Source organism: Lepisosteus oculatus, chromosome 9, assembly GCF_040954835.1.
Source record: "Lepisosteus oculatus isolate fLepOcu1 chromosome 9, fLepOcu1.hap2, whole genome shotgun sequence".
Lineage (NCBI taxonomy): Eukaryota > Metazoa > Chordata > Actinopteri > Semionotiformes > Lepisosteidae > Lepisosteus > Lepisosteus oculatus.
Genome location: NC_090704.1, coordinates 43,725,492 through 43,749,746, shown reverse-complemented (window position 1 = coordinate 43,749,746; position 24,255 = coordinate 43,725,492). Strand labels below are relative to the sequence as shown.

Here is a 24,255-nt window from a genome sequence, read left to right as displayed (position 1 = left end):
TTTTAGACATATTTATATGTATCATATATCTGATGTTTTACGGCGACTGGCAGCTTCGCTTTTGATAGTTTTTGCATGTTAAAAATACAAATACAATAATATAAATAATACAAGAAAAATACATTTAATTTCTTCCATTCCACACCCTTTATGATTTCTTAGTATCGTTACCTAAATAAAACTGTACGTACGTTGTTCTACCAATTACAAAGCAAGAGCTGCGATTGTCAATAGCAACTAACTCCTCGTTAGTAATCCAGCTGGAATGCAGCTGGCAAAACACTGGGACAATGACTTGCTGGTCACCGAGATTCCTCTTACCTCCTCCTGCATTCCGCACTCCAGCAGCATGGTCACACAGGCCTCGATGGGGAAAGCGATCTCTCGACTGCTTATTGCAAGGTGCTCCTCCAGTGATTTGCCATACGAAGGCTTCTCAACCCAGGCCTCTGTCACGTGACACAAACCACACTCATGCTATAGTGCTGGAAAGACTCTTATCTGAGGAAGTGGCAGCTTCTAAACCAAGGCTGGTCTTGTGAGTGGAAACAAGTGATCCATAACCCACCCCTTTGCATTGTAAGGTGTGCGCTGCTCCCTGATTGACAGCTGTATATTGTATCTGAGCTTTAGACAATGCAGAGGGATCACAGAATGAGATTATACAATATTTATATCTAAATAAAATCAATAAAAACTCAATATGAACAAGCATGCATGTATTTTCTAAAATGTAGTGCAACATTTAGGTGACATCTGTGATGAAGTTAGAAGTGCAGAGGTGTGGCACTGTGTGAATTGACAACAGATCATCATTATGAGCAGCTGACAAACTGGAAGAGCAGTTTGCACCATAACATACTCACCTTGATGTGCTTTAATCTGAGGCAAGACACTCTGTAAAAGTGCTAACGACTTCCTGTGGTAATCTGCCTGTACTTCTATTAGCTGTGGACAGATAACAGTGGGCAAGAGCTTTCTTCAGTATCAGTTTACAAAAGCCCTAACAAAGTGTAGGTCCAGAAATAGGTTCAATCTCTGCCACTTGCCTTCTTTTATACATTAGTTTTCTGTGTTTTGTCCATCATTTACAATCTTTTGCCATTTTCAATCAAAGTTCCACTCTACTGCTGGAGCAAACACATTTCTAAAGGTATGTTCTGATACCCCAGATAATATTTTTATTAATTTAATTACTAATTGTAATAGCGGTTAGATTCAAAAGTATGTTAATGCTTGTCAAAATAAAGACTGAAGGATAAAAGCCCTGATAAGGGGCCCCAATACTTACTGTCTGAAAGTAGTTTGCATAGTCTATTTCTTTGGCCACAAAACTGTACATATCGGCTGATAGTTGATCCTAGAAGAGACCAAGAAATAAGTCCCATAAGAACCTGGCTTCTGTGTTAAAACACCACTACGCTTCTGCTGGCAAAAGCTCCAGGCAGCTGTATTTGGAGGTAACAAGCCCTTTATTTTGCCTGGCAATTGAAAGCCACAAAGACCGTATTACAGTTAAGTGCAAACTATGCAACAGACAACTCTTCCCTGTCCAATGTATTCATGCATTTATATCAGAGTATTCCATTGTAATTATAGTCCACGTAAGGAAGGCATGACAACCCTCTCACTAGGAAGTGGCTGATGAGCGCCCCCTGGCTGAGCCCGAGAGAAGGCGAGTGGCGCACCCTGCAAATCTCCACTTTGTTTGCTGCCTCTTCCATCTCTTCCCTGAGAGCATCAGCTTTGGCACCTGTGGGCTGCAGGTTACTGGACAGGCCTGATGACTTGGAGGACTGCTGCCACCTAGAGGGAGACAGGGGAATGGTCACACAGGAGCTACCGGACTCTCTGCTTCATGCAAGGCTATGCAATCAGCAAACGAGAACCCGGACTGCAAAACTAGGAACAGAAATTCCTGGTCAAATAAAGATAAATTATAATTCTATGTTGTTCTGCATTCACTTTGTCTTGTTTTTTACACTTGTTTTACAATCGAGAGATTGTAATTTTTTACAAATATTTTTGTACAAATATTTTTTACAAATATTTGAGTATTTAGAAAGTACTGTAAGCCGTCCCTGAAAGATACATAGGAATTCAATAGAACTAATAATAATTGTAAATTAAATCTTTACTATATTAATAATAATGCATTGTGATTAACCAGCAGTAAGAGGCTCCCTGATAATGGGCTGATGAAAGGATAACAAAAATGCAGTCAACTTATTTGCATCTGGTAGTTCGGTCAATTTACTGTATATATTTAAACTGTTGCTCAAAATTCAGTAACTTCTAAAGACAAAAACACAAATTCACATTGTTATTGGTCATTGTCTAAAGATGGTTTTAGTGAATTAAGGGGTATTTCTTCCCCACCTATAGCCCTCAATGTGAATTAATTATTCATTTGTGCTGTGAAGTGCTGTGGGACTCAAGCAGGGGTCACAGAGTTTGGCAGGAGGATCAAATTCGGCATGACCCGGCAGCAAAATACTGACAGATGAGTTCAAGTGGCAGGTCTGCACTCTTCTTCCCTCAGCTCATAAAAAAACACACTTGATCACAGAAAACCATCACTTCAGAGATATATTCCTGAGGACAGAAATCAGGCAGAGGCATAACAAAGCTGGGGAAAATGTCTGTAGCCTCTACATTCACTCATGAGGTGAAATCAAAATACGGGACAAAAGTACAAAAATGAATTTGCTGACACGCTTCTACTCTTCTTGCTGTCAGTTCGACAGAGGGTTTACTGAGTTACACAAAAATTGCTTACAAACATGAACTGGAGCTTAGTGGATTAGCTACTGTAAGTGTTTAAGTGAAATAGCTCACCATTCCAATAAATGCGTCATATACCTGTAAATATAACACACAAAAAGACCGCTGCTCTTAGCGTTCTGTACTTCTGTACTGTATGTAACCTCAGGATGGCAGGATGCAAAAATGGGCTCTGAAGCGAATGGAAACAGACAGTCAAGTGGAATTCTCAATTCTCCATTCTCCGGATGAAAAGCCATGTAGCACAGGGTTAAACTGCATTGTGGATTTTGCAGTTTTACAACGCTAAAAGCAAAAAGTGCAAAAAGATGACAGGGCTGACAAAACTGATGAGCATCAAAGAACAGCAAGAGCTTTTTTGTTGTGTAAACAGCACAGTTATAAACAGCAAAACAAAACACAACTGGACTTCAGTCTACAGTATCCCATGCTTTGCTGAACTAGCAAGGCCAGAAGCATACCGAGGAAGAGGATGGCACTAGACCATGAAGTCAACTTCACTTCTCAGTACAGGAAATCTCTTTGTAATAATCTCATTTATATACAGGAAATCAGCAGGGCTGCTTCTTCTGTCATGAACTTGCAGTTACATGCTGTGAACTACCACGGAAAAGAGAAAGCAGTGTTGTCTGAGCTCACATGGGACCCAGCCAATCTTGTCCAGAGCCAAAAGCACTGCCACCATTGTGGAGCAAGAGCACTGTGGCATTTCATGAGCAGACAGCACCACTTCCACAATTTACTCTGCATACGGCTTTCAGAAAGGATCAATCTGAAGGCTTTGAGGCAGAATGGAAAGATACTGCGCATGGCAGCTGATGGAACTGTTAAAGTTCCCACCCCCACAATCTCTCTCTCTCTCCGTGTTGCTGATTCCTCTTACGTGACTCTTCTCCTAGAGCCCCACCTTGGAGGAGACAAGCAGTAACCATATTAACAAATGCTGATGCACAACAATAGCAGAAAAATGAATTTACTCTGCAAATGCTTCAAGAAGGGGAGGAGTAAACTGATTTACAGCTCTCTGTTTTACAAGGCAAAATATATATTTTTTAAAATAACGCAAGGCAATTCTGGAATGAGGTTAGGCCCACATTTGCTTACTTTGCACATGTCATAGGTCCTAGACAGGACAACAGATTTTTGGGTGATCTCAGGCTGTTCAGGTCATCAAGGAATCTGCAATTCTATTGACAGTTCTATGGACCACCACTCTGGTGCAGAGATTTCAATTCGAAAATAGATTCCCTTTTTCCTGCAGGAAAACACTGCTTTTCTGGCATTAACTACCTTCCACATCATTTCTTCTATGACGAGGCTATGCTTGTGCAATGAACACACGGCTGCCACCACCTTCTTACACCAGGCCTCTGGGAGAAGGGATGAAAGACTTTGGTATATGACAGTAGTAAGCCACCACTGAAGTGCAGTATCTGACAAGATATGAATAATAAAATGCAACACATAAAAAAGCTGTAAAAGTTCCTTGGTCTCTTACCGTGTTCTTGCAGAATCCATATCCAGCACCAGTTTAGCTAAATGTTTCCGTTGTTTCTGAATGTTGGGGATCTCCACCTTGAAGAAAGAAACATATTTCTTTACAGTGTATATAATAATCAAAAGATGAAACAAATAAGCCGACAAGTGCAATATTGAGGATGTTAAATTAAACCAGATAAAATATACAAAATTTCCAACAGTGGGCAAAATTAAGGTTCTGTTTTATTAAGTGGTTTTACTATATTGTAATAGTTTTAGCTTTCTTATACTTTCGTAAAGGCTGAAGGAATTACTGACATTATCTGTAGAACTGCATTAGGTACAGTGGTGACATTCTACATAATCTGGGCTTGATTTCCAGATGAACCTGCCTACCCTCCAGAGCCTGTATAATAATATCCCATGTACCTCTGCTAGGACGAACAGTGGCTCTATCACATCCCTCTCGATCTGAAACTCAAACAGAATGAGCTCCTGGGCCAGCCTGTCCTCTGTCTCGCCACACAGCTTCAGCATTTTCCTATAGGAAAGAGTCAGACCAGTTGTATGGGATGACAAGATGTTACAAGCAAGGAAAAAAGACCCATGAAGTTGACAATAAATTACTAACACAAAAAGTTATTTTCTTGTTTCTTTTTGGCATATTTTCTTAGAGGTATTATAGATGGCACAATCCTAACAATTTAAAAATAGCAGTATAAGGGTGTCCTTCTCAGTATTTTATTTGCAAAAAATGATTTTAGAACTGGTCTCCTGCAAAGTACTGTATATTCTGGTCATTATTAATATGTGGGCTGAGAACAGTGACATGCTCTGGATGAGATGAGGCAGTCTTACCCCAGAAGGGAGTCATCACCCAGGACTGTAGCCCCTTCCACTAAACACTGGGCTAGAGTTGTCAAGGGGAGTTTTTTCTAAGAGACAAATGAAATGCACACTTTTACTGATGATGCAAAGCTTTTTTGAACATCAATCAATACGTAAATTCAAACTTTAAAAAGTAACATAAACACTGGCTTGCACAATAAAGCTACCACATTTGTGAATCGAAAGAAAAACAAAAACGATTAAAAAAGAAAACTCAGAATAAGAAGAAGAATAAGTCTTTCTCATTGTGTCTCTTTCTGTGTCTCATAAAACCACGCCCCCTTCTTCACTCCTGATCTGCGATGTGACGCTAGCATGATTTGTCTCAACCCTCTGATCTGCTGAGGAGACAGAGCTGGACAGCAACACACAATACTGGTACGTACTGAGGGCGATCTCACTGATCTCTTGTCTACGTCCACACCTTGTTGGCCCTGAAGACATGCTGTCAGTTTTTTGTGAGTGCTGTGGGACACCTGCTTGACCAGCTCCAGCCGTTTTTCTACCTGTGAGAAAAAGTCCAAATGGGAACAAAGGCTCCTCTCAGCCAATCAGACAGAAAACAAAGGGTGACATGGACACCACAGCTAAAAAGCACTGAGACACACACAGATATTTAAGGTTTGAATTCTTCCCATCTGGAAAACCAAGAAATTACCCTTTTAACTAATTGTTTGCATGTGGTAATATAAAAAAATCACTACTGAATCACTACTGAATCCCTGCATTTCAAGTTGCTTTTACGACAGGGTGGTAGACAATTCACTTTAAGAGACAGTCCGTAAAAATGTTTTACCTGTAAAAGGTCTTCGCTCAATACCTCTGTCTTTTCTGCCCTAAAATGAAAATAGAGGAAATGACTAAAGTGGTAAAAATGCAAGAAAGACAGAAATATACAGTACCTAAAACTAAGCTGATTATTAACCACACCGAGTCAAACAGCAGACAAAAAGTGCTGTTCTTTGTTTATGTACAGTAGGTTAGAAAAATACCACTGGCTCTTGTATCTAGAAGGAACAAACAATATGATTATACAGTGCAAAACCGCATTCTGTTTTAACTAGATACAGCACTATTCTAACAGCATTTCGCCAAAGATGGAGGATAGGATGAACCACCGATCATACAAATATGGCTCAGGCAGCAGCATTCGACCATAAGTCACTTTTCTATTCCTCCAGAATGAGAACACTTTCATGCCACGACCTTTGCAGACACTTTTTGTAAACTGAAAGGCATTAAAATAAGAACACATCGTGATTCCAGTCGGTGAGAAAAGCAGATGTTCTGAAATAAATATTTCAGTTTAGTTCTATTAGACTGTGTCTTTGAATGATGGAAATACAGAAGGCCAGGGAAGGAAATGATCCTTTGTCATGTCCGTTTACCTTGTCACCAAGCACCGAAAAGACATGTGCAGAAAAAGAAGAAAGAACACACACGCCTGATACTTTTTTCCATTCGGATCTGATTTTTAAAAGTCTTTAGAATGTACAGTACAAGGAAGAGTGTGGCAAAAATCATCATCCTTGATCCTCCTTTGTGTACTTGTGCTCCATTTCAACTAGGTGAGGCTGACTGAAGTCAGCACTGGAAAATAAAAGAATGAAATAACCAGCATATGTCATTTTCTGTACCCGTGCTTAACAAGAACCCACTTTTCCTTCTGTCTCAGTACAAATACAGCCTTGGAGCCAGTGGATACATAATTCCTGAGGTATGCTGTCTAAATAGTAGGGCAGGTGTTTACATTCACTGCTTGTGAAAACTGGCAACAGTACTGGCATAGAGACTTTGCCCTTGAGATGAAATTCTTCTCCCTAAAGCATAGCAGGGTCATTGCTTAAAGATCCCACTCTAATCAAAAACAATTAAAAATAATTAAGTTAATTAAAAGCATTAGCTTATATTCATGGGGATTGCATGGAGTGTTGGGAAGCACTGTTATCTTCCCGTCAATGTCATAATCAGGATTCAAAATATGATTTTGGCAGAAGGGCGTTTTCTAGCATAGAACTAAAAATACTATAGAGGAGTGGGATGCGGCACTAGGAATCAGAAACAGGAGGAGATATCTTATCGGAAGAGAACTCTTGCACTTGGTACCTGTCTGCCTGGACATTTAAAACTTCTCTGGACATCTACAGCTGTGATTTGTAAAATAAATGAGCTATCAGAAAAACAGCCTTTTATGAAATGGTCCCAGGGGAGTTAAACATTACAGGAATTTCAGCAATTACACATTGCAAAACCAGCTGTATAGTTTCTGTTCCCACATTAGCTATACATTACTATGAAATGTTTCCTAATTAGGCTGAAATAAAGTTTGATTAAGCTTTTCCTGTCCACTGTGTGTACTATAGCTCTAAGTGTGATTGTACAATCACACTAATTTCAGTATGTAGCTGTGTCGGCATGCGTAGGCTGTAAAGGAACAGGTAAAGGTTGCTGAAAAGTATACCTCACACAATATTATAACACACTAATTTAACTCTGCAAATATTTCAGGAGCAAGTCCTCCCAAAGAATTTTGAAAAAGTGTATCTTAATTTCCTTAAAGACTAAGGAGGACAGAGAACACCCTCCTGTATTCACGACATGAGACATCTGCTCCAAATTGAGCAGAGATTTAAATTAATCAGATCCACACCCAACCTTTCGCCAACCACTGTTCTGAAGTTGTGTTCCCTGGGTCAGTAGTCATGAAGTCTCTGACTTGCTGGAGGTTCAGTGATACTGACTGAGTAGGTTTGATTTGAGCAGGGGTCTACAGTGTGAGCTACCAGACTGGACAGATAAGAATCCAAACAGGTACACAGGAAAGCCTGTAGCCCATCCTCAGTGCCTTGTGTCTCTCTTGTTACAGAAACAGAGGTCCCAGCACACCACCGTGAGCAATCAGCTGACTGGGAGAAATGTACTCGACACATGGGACAGTACAAGAGACAAAAGAAGGAGTGATGAACTAATACAAGAAACATATATAAGTCAGAAACTGCATTTTAGTCTAATTGTAATGTCAAACATTGAGTAACTGAGTTTACCAGGATAGTAGGCTTTTCTTTCTTCATATTATTATTATTTATCAATATTAGACTAAGTGGCTCAACCAGAAAGAGGCTTATTTGCTCTGCATGTCGAGCCCTACAGTCCAGGTTTCGCCAATGAGTATGGGCTGCAGGGCTGTTAGCTGACTGAGTGGGCTGCGCTGAGGGCAGGACACGAGTTGCTGAGTGCAGCTGGAGTTGGAGGGGCTCGATTCAGCCAGGGCCCTGCGCCAGTCACGCCTGCGAGGGTGCAGGTCTGTCAGCGAGAGCTGCATCGCTGCTCCGCTGAAGACCGCTTGCAAGTGTGAACACAGCCCTTACCCACGACCCCTGAGACAGAGGCCGCAGATTTGAGCCTGGAGGCTCGAAAGTGGAGCAAATGGATGAAAGAGGCATCTAACATCCTATCTCTATTTAGAAAACCCAAGGGGCAGGGAAGCACCAGCATTTTAACGTCAGTCTGTCGCCCATACATCCTGCAGAAGAAGCGGTGACATGATTGCACCGGCGACTGGTCTCTCGTTCAATGGTCAGCAGTTGGCACACGTGGGTTTTGTGACCGTGATCGTGATGTGTGTTTGCTGTGTCATACTCAGGTCAGCACCAGAAAAGAAGAGGAGGTACTAATAACTTACATAGATCGTGCCTGCCCTGCATTGTGGGCAACTCACTTGGGCTCTCTTAAGAAAGGTGGATCCGCAGTGAGCACATTACAGCACCGCACCTTGCCAAATGGGTCAAACCGTTCTTTCCTCTCTCTTTCGAGCCCCACTGCACTTCTTAATGACAGTATTCGTCAAGGGCTTCAGCAGCCCAGCTCTGTCTCTTCCCGGGTGCCCCAGCTGACAGCAAGCCAAGACTGAGATGTAAATGGGAAGGCTAGTGACCCAGATCAGCAATGTGCCAGGGCTGGGCTGCAGTGCTGCATCACGGTCAGGATCAGCAGAAAAGGAGACGTCGGCCCTGTCATTTGTAGGAGTGCCCAGGAGCTGCTGGGCTCTTGCACATCAAGACTTCTGTGAAGCATACAGTGTGGGAAACTGCTGCATGTACACAGACATAAAGAACACAAATATGGGATATGAGAGACTGAGTTCATGTACAAACTTGTTTACAGAGCTTAGTACCAGAGAAACTGAAGTTCATCAACTACTTGCATTTGCTTTGAATAGAAATTTACTAGCTGACTAGCATTTAAATATTACTATAAAATACACTCATGAATAAACTATATTTAGATATTCAGTCTCAGCTAAAAATAGACTTACAGAGGCTTCTTGTTTTCCTTTGTCCTGGTAAGGTGAATCTTTCTCCTCCACATGGTTGCTTCAGATATCACAGTGCTTATTTTGTGCTACAGCTGGTTCTGAAGTACATTAACATCATAAGTCTGGAATCTGATCCACTGGGAGACAGTTTAGGAACTACGTTCTCAGATTGTGTAGATTGTGTCTTCCTTGGGTTAAACCAGGAACTCCAGTCCAGCTCTCGCAGGAAAACGCAAGGACGAAGACAGTAGGGTGGCATAGATTTGTTATAGAGGTAGTGAGTCACAGCTAGTGATTTCATCTCACCAAACAAAACTGAATCTCAAAACCACCTACACAGCGAAGGATTGGTTCAAGCAGGCTTCTCAGAAGCTTTAGAAAAAGACAATTGTTTTAGACAATTAATTAATTGAACCAAAGAACCCAGTCAGACCGTATAATAATGGGTGCTGTTTTTATATTTTAACACACATCTGTGTTAAGCAAAGGAATAGTGCTTCAACGGCAAAGCACTAAAATGAAGAGACGTTCACTATCTTTGCATTCCAGAGCTTCGCCTATACCTGAAAACAAACAGCACTGTGTTCAGGTGCACCGCACGGCACCTGGGACTCTTGTCAGTGGATTCTGCCTCTTCATCCTGCAGATAGGCAGACTACAGAAGAATTAATCCATTTCTATTCCTTGTGAAGAAATTGTTCTTTCTCTAGCGCAAGTTCAAGAAAAGTAAGACAACAGTATCATGTGCATCTGCTTCGTTCCTGTGAGACTTGAAATGTGAGCCAGAAACAGGGCAGACGACTTTCAAAATCTGATAAAGAGTGACATCACCTTCATGGGAGACAAAGTGAGTAAAGGAAAAGGAATTTAAGAACCCTGGCATGAAGGAACCTTCTAACTCCACTAAAACAGGCTTTGGGCCTCTGCATGAGTTAAGATGTGTTGTGCACAGCAAACACTCGGACACACCATGTGAATTGATCACTCCCACAGACAACACAGTACAGTCTGGGCCGGTGATTGATAGTCCAAGAGTACTTCAGACTTCCTCCCAATTTTAAGTTAATGTTGTAAAATACCCCCATTGCTCCTGTTTAGAGCTCAATGATCGATGACAAAAATGACGAACAGATTCACTTTGTTTTCATTTTTGCACGCTCTCATTTTAATGTTATATTTCAAACAACTTCTGAGAGGTCTAACCTGAAAAGAGAGGCAGAAACGCTCTAAGAGCCCTGCATGAATGAACTGCCGAACACTGCGAGATTGGACAGTTAGGTACTGGTTCTGGCATAAGGTGGCAGGCTTGCCAATAGCAATGTTCACAAGAATTACCACAGCTCCTTTGAAGACACTGACGTTTGCTACAATGAGAACGATCAGTTCACAAACAGACCCTGGTGACACCTGTTGTTTTCCCTGACACTGCTGAAAGCTAGCTCTGTTTGTAAAGATTTTAGCCTTAAATTTCCGTGTTTCGTGAAATGTACCTGTACTTTTCTCTGTGAAAGACAATTTTAAAGTGATTTAGGAGTAAACAAAAAACATAATCATATACTGTAATAAGCGCATTTAAACACCAACATTAAAGATCTCGGTGAACAGAATAATTACACTATTTAGCCAGCAGATGGCGCACTCTCAGTCAAACACAGTTCCGGTCGAGTTCACGACCCTTGGCAATATAAGACAAAAATTGAAAAGGGTGACTGAACCACACACACTCTTCACTAGACTTCTCCTCCTCCAGTGCTAAATTTTGAATCAACATTTTGAAATTGCGCGCTTCAAGATTATGCAGCAACTGCGAATCCCATTTATTTTAAATTATCCGTCGCAGACACCTTGCAAAAGTACGCCAGAAACGTGAAATTTCTAAGATACCCGGCACCTTTCAAAGCTCAGAGCAACATTTCTCGAAAGGGTGAGCCTCGCATAACCGAATATACAAATCTGGAAAAAATAACATCATTATACTGATATGTAATGATATCAGTCTGCAAAATATACACAAAAATATTGATTAACAAATTGAGCAGAAATAAAACCTCACTCTAAAGGTCAAATGACTTCTTTCCACCATCCATACAGTATGATGGTGTTTTCATCACAAAAACACGACGCGTTCAGAGCCGGAGGAGTGGCCAGTCGCAGAATGCACTGGTCTACAAGGAGAGCCTAAGAGCTGAACAGGTGCACGGCGTCTATTTCAGAACTAAAGATTAAACGCCCATCCCCAAAAACAACCCGGCGACACACACACACAGTGAAGGAGGGTGGACAAGCGAATCTCCCGGCTGCGCGGCGCACTGAGCCAGCCCATCTGCAGCGCTGGGCGGCTCCACTCGCTGCCTCCTGCAGCAGCTGTCCTTGACATGCCGATTGGTCTCCAAGGACATCCCTGCGCAGTCGCTGGCAGGATTAAGGCAGCCAGCTCAGGGTCTGCGGGCAACCCGTACCACACTCGCAAAGGGTAACGTAGTCAAAACAGCAGCCGGAAATCGAGGGGGGGAGCCGTCATCGCAATAAAAGCCTTAAGAAACCGTATTCCCTTTCCCCGCACATCTGAAGGCTCTGAACACAGAACTCGGTGCAGAGCTAGGAATTACCCAGTTGAAAAGGAACAAGTAATAGGTTTAATCCATGCTGAAAAAAAGAAGAAAGAAAACACAATGTTGAATTACCCAGGTGAATGTGGGGATAGTTGGTACAGTATGTGTCTGTGGTTTCCAAGCGTTAGTTCCAGCAGATGCTAATAACATAACATCACTTTATTAGCCCTATACAATGTCTTGCATTAGGAACTCATCTTTTTTGCATACCCCAGTTTGCTCTCCATGAGACACACGGACACACAGATGTCAACGTGGGCTGCTCTGGCCTCTCGGTAAAAAGCAGTTTTAGTCTTTCCACTGGGCCGATGAGATTTGTCCAAACTGGACACCATGAAGAGACCCGGGGAGGAGCTAGCCACCCATTTCCTGAACAAAAACTGAATCGTAACTCAGCTTATTTAAATTGTGGACAGACAAGGTCCAAATGTAAAAACTGAGACAGCCGAATCAATGACAAAGCCCCATTTACAGTCTTTGCTCAGTTACACCTAGTTGAATGTAAATCTTATCTGCAACCGCAGCTGGAAGGTTTCTCATCATTAGACCTGTGTGTTATGGCAAGAAAGGGTGACATTTTAACAAGTGAAGAGCAAGGCAGCTGATTGTAATTGGCTGGCGGAGTATTCTGTGCAACCTTTAAATTCAATCTATTGAATACTGCACAAGAAGGCGCCTGCTAATGGGATCTGCATGAATTAAGTTAAGAAGGGATCAAAGCCTTCCTACTGCAAAGCCTCGAGCCTCTCTGGGAATCCCCTGTCCCTGCAGGCACTGATGACAATATCTGCAATATTCTTCTAGGGAGTAAGAGGCGTGCGGCGGTAGTATGGCGGATGTCTGTTAATAAATCTTTAAATCTTTCGTACCCCTTTCAGTTCCTGATAAGAGCGTTCCAGCCTGAAGCCGACCTGCTCTTCCATTCTCAGCAGAGGCATTTGCCTGAACAGCTTCAGCTTCAGTATGGACAAGAGCAGCAAGTCCCACGTACACTAAAGAAGACAGATGTTCAAACGTTTTGAGAGAGGGGTCGCCATACCATACGCCCAAATATCGACCTTTCTGCCTCTCAGACTTGAATGATTTTCATTAGTGACCATCGGGGCAGTGTGAGAAAGGTGAAATGGGAGAGATGGAAAACACTCACGTTTCGATATTCCAAAAACTCTGATCTCTGCAATAATGTATTCCATTTATGGCACTGCTGGTGTTGAAGGGGTTTAGGAGTTTCAAAGCTGATAATATTGATAATCTTTACAGTGCTTAAGGGCAGCAGGCTTGTAACTGTAAAGCTGTGGGTTCAAATCCCAGGTGAGACTTTGAAGTTGTACCCTTGAGCACAGTATGTTTTGCTTGCTTCTGTAAAATGCCCAGCTAAATAAGAGGATACAAATGTACATTGCTTTGGATAAAAGTGTCAGCCAAATAAACCATGGAAAATTTGTGCCACCAGAAATAACAAAAGAAGTTCAGCTCAGCTAAAACCTTTGCTTATTTGCAATAGCTGCTATGCCTCAATCTCCACTGCAGGAGAGGAATCCCAGCAGCCCGCGCTCAGTAGGGGATGAATCTTATGTCATTCACATCAGTTCAGCGGTGTATCTGAGATCAGAGAAGAAAGGCAACTAGCACACCTGCAAGGTAAAGGGTTCAGCTAATGAACACACCACCATCTAAACAGACACTGCACCAGTATCAATAAGATAACGCACCCATACAGTATATCCAGAGAAAGAAATCAATGTATGTTCTGTGTCTGCCCCTTTGCTTTCCCACTGTATTCCAAACCCTCATAGAAACTGTGTCATTCTGCTATCTCCTCTCATTGTGTATGTTTTCCTGTAAAGAGCTTTGCGAAAACACTTTTAAAGGTGCTATATAAATAAAGCTTCATCTTCTTCATCATTAAACTTGAACCATGATGTGGGAGCCCCAATTTAGACATGTATCTCAATGTGAAGTTATTCTCTGGGGTTCCAGACAGTATAGTGCTGTAAGCATTCCATACTGCACTGCGCAGCTCTGCGATACAGTTTCTCTGAGCTGTCTGTTAGCACCCCCTTTCCCCTTGAGATGGGCTGCAGTCTCTCATGGAGACAACAGGCTAACGAATATGACAGATCTCCAGCCCAATCCCCCTCTCCTTCCTGCTGCCATCTGCGAGACCCTTTTCAGTCCCTCAGGGAAATCCAGGCTTCAAAGCACTGGAGTGATCCCGCCACTAATTCCAATTAGGACAAGGCCGATGAACAGGAAGAAACTGTGCGGAAATGGAAAAACGCATCCCTTTTTATCATGGAAATGGATAAATAGCTGAATTGTTCGGATCCCGTGAATTTCTGTAATGCCTTGTTTTTAAGATTACCCTCTCAACAGGCAGCATCAGTGCTGCCTCTCTCTCTCTGTTTCTGAAACAGAGACGATCTCAAAACTGAGCTGAGCCAGATGTCTTGGTTAATGGCACAGCAATCATCACAGCCTTTTCTGCACTGAAAATAAAGCAAAGACATTGTACTGCGCCTGCCCTGATCGGGAGAGAATGTGTGAAAATCTATTTTTTTCCTCTGCTCAAGTGCGCACATTGCTACCCCAAGATAACTTCCCAGTAGAGGTTGTGGCCGTCGGAACTGGCTCTGGGTGTCAGTAACACTCTCACAACTAAAGTGTAAGCCGAATCACTAGAGAGGAGTAGGTGGGAAGTATGCAACTGGCAATGTCTTTCGGATTAATTTCCAAGACAAATTGTGCAAGTCACTAGAGAAATACACAAGTCAACCATTAGAAAGATGCACCTTTGGGTCCTTCTGTGCAGCAGTGAACTGTGGATGATACTGCACAGACAGGGCACCTAGCTGGAAGACTCCCACCCCCACCCCCTGAGACGTGTGGCAGGTGAGCCAAAAATACCCAGCCTGCTCCACTGCTCTGCTTCCTGAGGGGGCAGGTTGCCATAGCAGCCTGCTCTCTACAAGGACTGAACAAAAAAAAAAGTGTTAAGAAATAAACGCGCAACACGCCCTTTTCATTTCTTCTGTGAATGTGCGTAAAAAGCCCCAGCACATGGGTTTTAAAGAGACAATAAGCCATCCTTTCTGTCAGCAGCGGTATTCATTAAAAGCCTCCAAACCTGTCAAAAAAAGTCATTCGTTTCTCCTGCTTTCAGTCATATTATTTGGAGATATTTGGAGAGTTTATTTCCGCAGTAAACATAAGCAGGTACAAAGTCCCCCCTCACACACAAACACAACAAGTGACGTAATACCTCACAGATTTATTTATTTCGCATTATGCTGCTCAGAAATATGCACTACAGACCTCGGCATCGCAGGAAGTGCCCACCTCCCTCCTCTTACTGTTGGGATTGGATTTGTAATGGCTAGGTTCACAGTGTGGCCTAAAGCTGTTTCTGCCCCTCTCCTCCTAGAAACAGAGCTACAGTACTTCATACGAGATGATGGGAAAACTGTGTCATCCTGTGTCATTCGCTCAGAAACACACCCAGATCTAGCGAGACTTGCAGTCAGAGAAATGCCTGCAACAGCTGGGAAACAGCGAATCAGTTGCTGGAGTTACAGAACATGCCGTTTTCGATTCTCAGTTATTTAAGCAGAAGCATAAACAGCTTGCGTTTCCTCCGATCAGGTCTTGTCATCTTACTGCAGCTTCTCACTCAGCCCCTTAGGAGCCCAAGAGCTCGGTTCTGCGGCAGTACAGCACAGAACAAAAACACAGCTGCCCTTTCACTTCACGGCCACTGCTGTTGTTTCAAATTAGGTTTGCAAAGATGAATTACAGACCTCTAGAGCATAGTAAACAGGGAGGGTCAGGCTAGAGAAGAAGTCTGCTGGGTAGTACAAAGGAGGAACTGGGCAAAGCCAGACAAACAGAGCCACTTGTTCACTGTGCTAACCTTGAACCTTCACTGCTGCTGCTACCACAGGGCTGCCCCAGTCTATCTGTGGAATAGTCAAGACCCCGGCTGTAAGACAGGCTACTGCGCTTACTAGCTGCATTGCAGAATTGCTTCTCTTTCAAAGCCCAGTACACACTGTTGCCTAAACTTGCAAAGATATAAGCTGTGGCTAATATGGAAAAAGCTAAGATTAACCCCCGGTACACATAGTCTAGTCATTTCTATTATGATCCTGCAACTATGCAGAGACGACACAACCCTCCTACTCTCAGCCTTATTCCTGCTGCTCAATATAGCGTTTGCTTCCTAGGATCAGGGAAAACAATATTATGGTAAAGAATTTACTTCCGGGGTCATTTGCTTCATTGTGTTCTTAATGCCACTTGGAATCACATTAATCAGACGCTTAAAGACAACAAATAAAGTGATTCCGCGGCCCTACTGCCCTCCTGAAAATGTGAAACTGTGCAAAGGGGGTGCAGCCACATCACTCGGCAGCTGCTTTTGAAATTGCTGCATGTGAAGAGAGCTTCTCATGTGAAAGCCCTGATCACTTAACAGAGAAACACCTGGCTGAAAGCGTTTCTGTAACCTGTCTTGCAGCCATCTTTAATGGCATACACCCTCTAGATTAAAGAAGCCGGAGCACAGGTGTGGCACTCCAAGGCTTCAGTCCTACAGTGCTTTTTAGATTGATTTTTTTGTTTTGGAAGATGTGATCCCTCTTCCCAGCAGTGATCAACTATGCCAATGGGAGTACTGAGATGCCCCAGTGAAAAGAGTGGGAAAGAGTTCAATCAGCCAGGCAGACGTGCCAGTAGATACGCAGGGCTCAGCGGAAGCACACTGGCATTGCTGTTACGGCATTGCCTTACGTCATAGCGCAACGCAGCAGCACACTAAACACAGCCAGGCGCGCACAGCAGAATTGAACAATGTTGCTAGCTGGATTAGATGGCGGCTCTTGCATTCAGTTCAAAAGGAACATACATTTAAAAAAGCAGACTGAAACCACAATAAGAAATACTTTTAACTAAAAAAAAAACGTGACCAAAGACCAAGGTGGTCTGTTTTATCCACGATGCAGAATCCTGGGAATTGATGGGAATTCGCTACCTTTTTTTAAAAAAATTGGAAGTTCCCCCTCAGAGCCTCGGACAGCGTTACAAGCTGTTACGGGAAGAGCTCCGCTCTGCCAACAGCGGGGAAACACGTCTCTGGTCTTCAGAAACGTGCAGTATGCAGCAGTTATGTTTCATGCATTTTGAGGGATAAATATTTCATCACGGCTAAAAATACTCATGCTTGAGTCCTGACTATTTGGTGTGCGCATAATGTGTTATGCTTGGAATTAGAAGGAACGTGTAACTCAATATCTTTACATGGAGAACAGGATGTGTGTTCTAGGATTAAGATCATTAGAGTGAGGGCTGATTGCCTGTGTCTCCACACTTCCACCGACTATCAAAAACACTGCCAGGTCCAGACTGACTAGGGCAGAACATGTGCGTTGCTGCTAGTGCTTTGTATTGCTGAGCAAGCAATCTGCAGGCTGTCCAAAATCCAGTGCCCCTACCGAGAGCAGGGATATCACTTGTAACCCTGGTCTTTTTTCCTGAGAAATCTATAAGGAAAAATGAAACAAAAAGAAAAGTACAGGAATCATAATGACAGAAATAAATTCCAGCTGTCTTTCTTATCACGGATTAAATCTCCCATTGTGTTTTGCCCCCAATGGCACACTGAAATTAAAAATGATTATTGCATGAAAACAAATTCTTAAACCTTTAAACCTATTGTAGGACAGACTGATAACCGTGTCTCCTGTGGGCTTATCTACGACATCCTGGAATGAACGGGGAGCTGGTGTAGGGCTGGGTGGGGTGAAGGAGAGGGTAGTTACCGTTTTATTCCGTGCTTTTAAAAATACAGCCCGCTCCATTATCACCACCACCTTCCTACTGACACCAGAATGTACAGAAGGCAAAATATTTCTTTTCCCAGCCATGAATGGAAGGGGTTAGGGGGTCTCCCTACAGCAGACGCTGGCTGCAGTCCTCTCAGGTTTTACTTGGCCAGTGTCCATGAAACGCTGCGCCAGGACTGGAGCTAATTTGAAGCTCTGTCTGCTTCCTGAACAGGCAAAGTCTTGGTGCTGCAGAGGAATTAACAACCGCAGAGGACGACAGAACAGAATCTCGTGTATCTTCATTTGCAGTCAAAGAGCCTGGTTAACTTAAAAAAGGGGAAACTCCATTATTTGTAATGCCTGAACAGCATCAGGTTTCTGACACTTGATTTGCAACACATATCTCATATCAGTGTAGCCATTATTTTTCTACCTGCTTGATTTCAACCATTTTGTTAGGCGAGTGAAATCAAAAATATAAAAACATTCAGAAAGAAAGGAGACAAAAAAACACATTTATCTGTAATGCATATTGGTTCAAAACCTTGTTTTTTTTTGTTGTTTTTAACCAGCATCATGAAACTTGTTTTCTCGAACCTGATTGAAAAGACTTCTGATCAGCACACAAAGTATGCATACAAACAAATCAACCAGCAGAGTTGCATGCAATTTTACACAGTTTCTGGTATATTTAAACACAGATCTGCTGTAAAGTTTCCAGGGCTCTCTGAGCTACAATGTCTATATTTCCTGCGTTGATACGATCCGAATTTCCTAAGCCCTCACAGCCCTCAGTGCAAGCTCAGGCAAACGAATAATGACAGGAAAGGGAAAAGGAATGAAATATTCCGACAGAGATCCAATCACTGCACTCCTGAAAAAAGGAAGAGACTGGATGGCCTTGTAATAGCTCCTTGGCCAGGTTATCACAACGTGACTATCCAATAAATATCTCAGGGAAGCAGAGGCAGTGCCTTGAGAGCTGCTGTCCCCTCATTTATTTTCTCCACAAGTTATTTCTAAGACATCTGCATTATCTCTCCACACCTACTGCATAGTAGGACAGATCCCAGACAGGCTCATTTTTTGTCTGCCTCCCCTGTGCTGCAGCCAACACAACGTCACCACGATCTCAGACACCAGGCGGCGGTCAGTCCCTGTATAAGTTTCGCCGCAGCTGTTGATGCGCTGTGCCAAGCACTGCATGTAAAAAATCAGGGTGTGTGGCATTCTCTGCAGTCTCCCAGGAATGCTGTTTCAGTGCCTATTTCTGTGCTCCCTGAAGGTGCGACAGGGTATATTCTCCTCTCATGAGTAGAATTAAACAGGATGAATAAATTGTACCATGGCAGGGTGTTAAGAGGTCGTGCTTAAAAGATCAGAACTGATAAACTGATGGAAGCACATCACTGACTTGTGGGGAAAACAGAGTGTGGTGGGTAGACTGCACCATTGCAAGCTGGACACATGACTCTGGCAGTGCAGAGACAAGGTGGGGAGCCGTCACACTCTCTTTCTCAGCACGGCCCTGTGAATGTTCTGTGATGACGTTAATGATTGCATAGCTTTCCGCTGAAATTAATGTACATCTTTTTTTTTTTTTCCACAGAAAGTATATGACTTAACTCATGGAAAAATCCTCCCTTTGTTTTAATACAGCTGCTATTTCTAAGGGAGGCTCTGGGTTTAAAGTAGGCAGCTGCATCCCAAGAGGAGCTAGACAGGATCTCCGCGTCTTGGTTACCAGTGTCATTTGTGCTCATCATGCTGCTACATCAGCGAGGAAACGAAAGCAATCTCTTCAAATGCGTTCTCGAAGGATCTGCATGGTGCAGTTATCTCAGAAAAGTACTGTAATTATGGCATTTGCTGCCACTAATGCTGAAACAAAAAGATACAGGCCTTCTGTATCCTGTGAAAGCTCAACACTGTGGATACACACCTCCACACACTCCCACACAGGCTGATCTGCAATATTTAGTAATGGAAAATTTCAGGTATAATTGAAGCAAATCACAAGATGACACACAAACACAGCAGTTTTTTATCTAAAGCTGCTGGCATAGGCGGACAAAATTCCCTGTGCAGTATAGCCCATTTCACCCTTATCCGTCATTGCCAACTAAGTCAACCTGTGTTTTTAAATTAGCATACAAAAATGCTGCAGTGAACGCACAGTATTTGAAAGATGCCATTATAATGAAAGTTACAGATTTACATATAAATGCACCACTCTTACATAAACACTACAGCAGACGTCATGCAATACAATGCTAAGATTATTGCACAGATGACATAAAGTCTGTGATGTTATAAGGGGCAATGCACTTTACGATACTACATGCTTGTCGACATTTATGCCGCATGCCAAGAATAACAGGTGCTTCTTAATCACAGACAAAAAAATGTGACGTTATCTCCGTTCTATCAGTAAATAAAATAAGACCTGTGTGAGGTCAGTTTCCTGGACTATCTAAGATGAAGATACTCTACATGTTTTTTTTTGGTTATTTTAACATGCTGGTGCTGTTCTTAACTGCATTATTGCTCTGGTTGGTTGCAATTGTTGGTTCAACACCCTCAGTCATGCTGGCACCTCCAGCGCTAGATTCCAAGATTCCAGGCTGCTCTTCCAGCATTCCCAGCCTGCTGGCAGGTCCGGAGAGTGTGGGGGGCAAGGGACAATGAGGGACTTCCTGCCTGTACAGCCTCCATACAGCCAACAGCCCCGATAGCTCAGCTCTCCACTAACCCTCCGGTGCAGCACGTTTACTCCTCCCTGCTTCCTTACTCTGGCTTCCTTACTTCCAGGCATTGTGGCTGAGTGAGACCGGGGTGAAAAACAAAACCGACCGAGTCATGACAAAGTGAAGCTCGATTCCAAAACGAATACATCTGGCCAGTCATGGGAGAGATAACATTCGCCTGCTTAAAAAAAACAAGAAAATGTGCTGATTCAGTGAAAGACGTTCACTGTTACAACAGTGCTTGCAAGAAAAGAGCTACATACAGAAAAAGGCAATAAGGAGTTCTTTTCCTGTTGAAACTTGATCCAAAGACTACAGCAAAAAAATTCAGATATCAGTGGAATTTCCAACAGCGCGGTCAAAGCATTGCCCTAAAATAAGAGTCTGCAAAAGATCATATTATTCACATTATTTTCCCGTTTTCTTTAATCCTTGTCATTTTGTCTGTTGCCTTCATTTAGCGCACAAAAACAAACCTTTTAAAATTTAAGTCAATTTAGCCATTTTATTGAGCGAAAAATATTCTGTGATCATAATTTTAGAGTGCAATTAATTTGAAATATTTGATGTAGTACACACACTGAGGCAGATCCACACTCGAACCTTGCCACGTTAGCGGGTTGGGAAACTAACGAGATGAAGTCTGACACTGCATCACGTACAGTAACTGTGCGTGGAGGAGAAATCCTCTGACATGAATGATGTATTCCTGTGTTCCCCGCTGTGTGATGATAAAACAAATTAAATCACGCTGGACAGGATACAAGCGGCAATTCTTTCCCAATTGCGTGAAGACAAATTATGACCAGTTCTGTTCAACAATTATTACTGCCTGAACTGTAAATTAATAAATGGGGAGACGTGGTCTGTAACAATGCTGTAAATCAGTTACTAAAACACTGTATGACCTTCTAAAGTAGCACCAATTGTCAGACCTGTGTAGCAACTCATGATATCACAGCAACGTGTGAAGGTAATGGAAGATGACGGAGAACAGCACTGAAGACAAGCATTTTTAAAATTATCACTCGTTGGTACCTCTTTAATAGTTTACGGAGTGCCTAGAGCTAGAACCCACAGAGTAATAAATCTAATATTAATTAATTATCATTTAAAATAATCTAACCGCGATGCAGTGGCTCTGTGGCTAAGGACCTGCGCCTGTGGCTGGAATGTCGCTGGTTCGTATCCCGCGGCCAGCAGAGGAATCCTACTCTGCAAGGTCCTTAACCCCAACTGCTCCAGGGGTGCTGTATAATTGGCTGACCCTGCGCTCTGACCCCCAGCTTCTCCCTTTCTGTGTGTCTCATGGAGACTATGCGAAAAGACAAATTCCTAATACAAGAAATAGTATATGGCCAATACAGTGATCTTTTCTTAATAAAATTACCCCCTTATCTACTGTACCTGGGAAATAAATGCTGCACTGAAACAGAAGGGTATATTGCATGTCTTAAGTGGCAACCAGTGGACACATTTCATTATAACGCCTATCAGAAGATGGAGGCTTGTACAGGACAATGACAAAACAAATCCTATTACACAGAGACAGAACATAACAGTTCTAGTTTTGCAAGAGAAGATGAAAGTGGGGGAAACAGCCGAGGCAAGCCGAGCTGCCCCCGAGCGGGCAGGGATTCGAGCCCCCTCCGAGCCCAGGACTCTCCTGCCACATCACCCAGCCTCAACTTCCCGCTTTTCCCATCCACTGGGCCCCCCTTGATCCTCCCGGCCCTGTGGGGGAGCCTGGAAGCCCGATAACACACAGCAAATAAATACAGGATATATCCCTCCCTGCCTGCCTGCCAGCCAGCCAAACAGGGACACCAACGTCTTGCAGTCCCACAGGCCCTGAGAGGGAAAAGAAGTATCTAAACTGAAGGAAGCAGATCAGCTGTGACTGTGTACCTTCCCAACAGGGGTTATCTGGAGTTTAAGAGCACTTTTTCATGTGTTTATTGTGTCTGTGAATGCCAGCGGAGACACTTTTAATGAGCCTGTATTGCAAGAGGCCCTATTCTGGGCCAGAGAGGGGGGCTTTGGGCTGGAGCAGCAGCCTCCGCTGCTGTGGGTGTCTGATACTGCAGCTGCGATCAAGGATTACTGCAACTCTGCGGGACCAGGAATCCACAGGGGGCATCGGTGTCACGCTGCGATGGCGTGACGCGGTCAGATTCTGAGACACGCCGGATTCAAATCCTGGCGGGAGAGAACTAGCAGAACATGGCATCTGCTCCTGATATGTTTAAAAAACTAGCTGCAGTAAATAAAACACACAAACAAATACCAAGAAAATGCACGAGCCTAATAAATATGTTTTTCATTAGTACTGTACATATTCCTGATTGTTTATTTTTAAGGGGACAGCATGTACCCCTCAGCACTTATTTTAGTAATTGTCCCCAGCTGTCAGGATTACTGACATAACTGTCAAAGTTTACTACCTGCGTTTTTACATCTGAAGCTCACATGGTTCTGACTTCATGGTTTAGACCAGCATCCTGAGGCGTCAATCAGAGAAATGCAGCGTGTTGCTATCAGTGGAGATATTTGCAACAATTAAAATTGCTGGGATACAATCTTCTGTAAGCACATGCATCGTAATCTGACTCTTGAAGATATTCTTATCTAAGGCAGATCCTTCAGAAAAAAACCAGTCTGAGAAATCACTTAATTAAAGTTAAAAAAAACACTCTGCTCTATTAATGTTGTTACTCTTATTAAAATAGTATCATTGCTCTTATCAGTGTAAGTGAAAGATCATAACCTAGATCTTGCCACCCATAAAAAAGTTAACATAAAGCCTCTAATGTGGTCAGTTAATATTAGCAAAGCGAATTCAACTTTAACTCCCCAACTAAAAGTGCATTTATCATTAAGTCATTAAACTACATTGTAGCCCCAACTCATCGATACTGAACTAAAGGGGTTATCCATTTCTACACTCAGTATAGGTTAGGTAACCTCTTGATAATGTTTCTGCTGTAGAAGCTCACTGTAGTTTTGCAGTTTTAATCATGCTCACAAAACGTACTATTTCTGTGCCTTTCTTTTACTAGGAATGCACTGTGATGTGCGATTACGTACTATGGTTTCATCGGTTACAAAGGACTGTTCACCGAGGACAGACGAATACACTCATTTATTATTTTCATTTAAGAATAAACAGCTGCATATTTGTTTTTACATAAAGCGTGGAGTAGTAGTTAGGGCTCTGGGCCTACATATGGTCTGAAGTGGGTGTTGGGTTCAAATCCCAGGTGGCGTTCTGCTGTTGTAGCCTTGAGCAAGGCTCTCTAATTGCAATACTAAATGTCCTCCTGTATAAACAGGTCTCTCGGTCATCATTACGAATTTGCACCTGTTCAAAAGCTCAACAATAAAAGTGCAGTTACATTTAATATAATATCTCCAGGACCTGTTTTCAATTATACATCTGAGTGACGAATTAATGCATTTAAAGATGGCAAAATCAGGAATCTCAGCCTATACAGTCCTTATTTTCATCAAAGAGAATTTCAGCTCAGCTTTGTATAAATGAGGCCCTTGGGAATCCATGTCTTTTTTTTACCAGGGAACTTTGCATTACGATATTACGCTTTTTCTTC

At 42.7% G+C, this 24,255-nt stretch overlaps 1 protein-coding gene across 8 annotated transcripts in view; it reads right to left on the bottom strand.

The window, feature by feature from the left end:
* Positions 1 to 24,255, bottom strand: part of arhgap44a (Rho GTPase activating protein 44a) — a 64,699-nt gene that overhangs the window by 23,184 nt on the left and 17,260 nt on the right. For 6 of the 8 annotated variants that reach the window (XM_069194577.1, XM_069194573.1, XM_069194575.1 and 3 more), the window contains exons 2-10: positions 5,948 to 5,987; positions 5,538 to 5,657; positions 5,122 to 5,198; positions 4,693 to 4,804; positions 4,283 to 4,359; positions 1,689 to 1,806; positions 1,292 to 1,360; positions 867 to 948; positions 322 to 449 (exon numbers count right to left, since the gene is read on the bottom strand). In XM_069194577.1, the coding sequence (XP_069050678.1) occupies positions 322 to 449; positions 867 to 948; positions 1,292 to 1,360; positions 1,689 to 1,806; positions 4,283 to 4,359; positions 4,693 to 4,804; positions 5,122 to 5,198; positions 5,538 to 5,657; positions 5,948 to 5,987 (823 nt within the window). Of the gene's footprint in view, positions 1 to 321; positions 450 to 866; positions 949 to 1,291; positions 1,361 to 1,688; positions 1,807 to 4,282; positions 4,360 to 4,692; positions 4,805 to 5,121; positions 5,199 to 5,537; positions 5,662 to 5,947; positions 5,988 to 9,466; positions 10,611 to 24,255 lie in introns of those variants that run through there. The other 2 variants (XM_069194574.1, XM_069194578.1) reach the window with 2 other exon arrangements.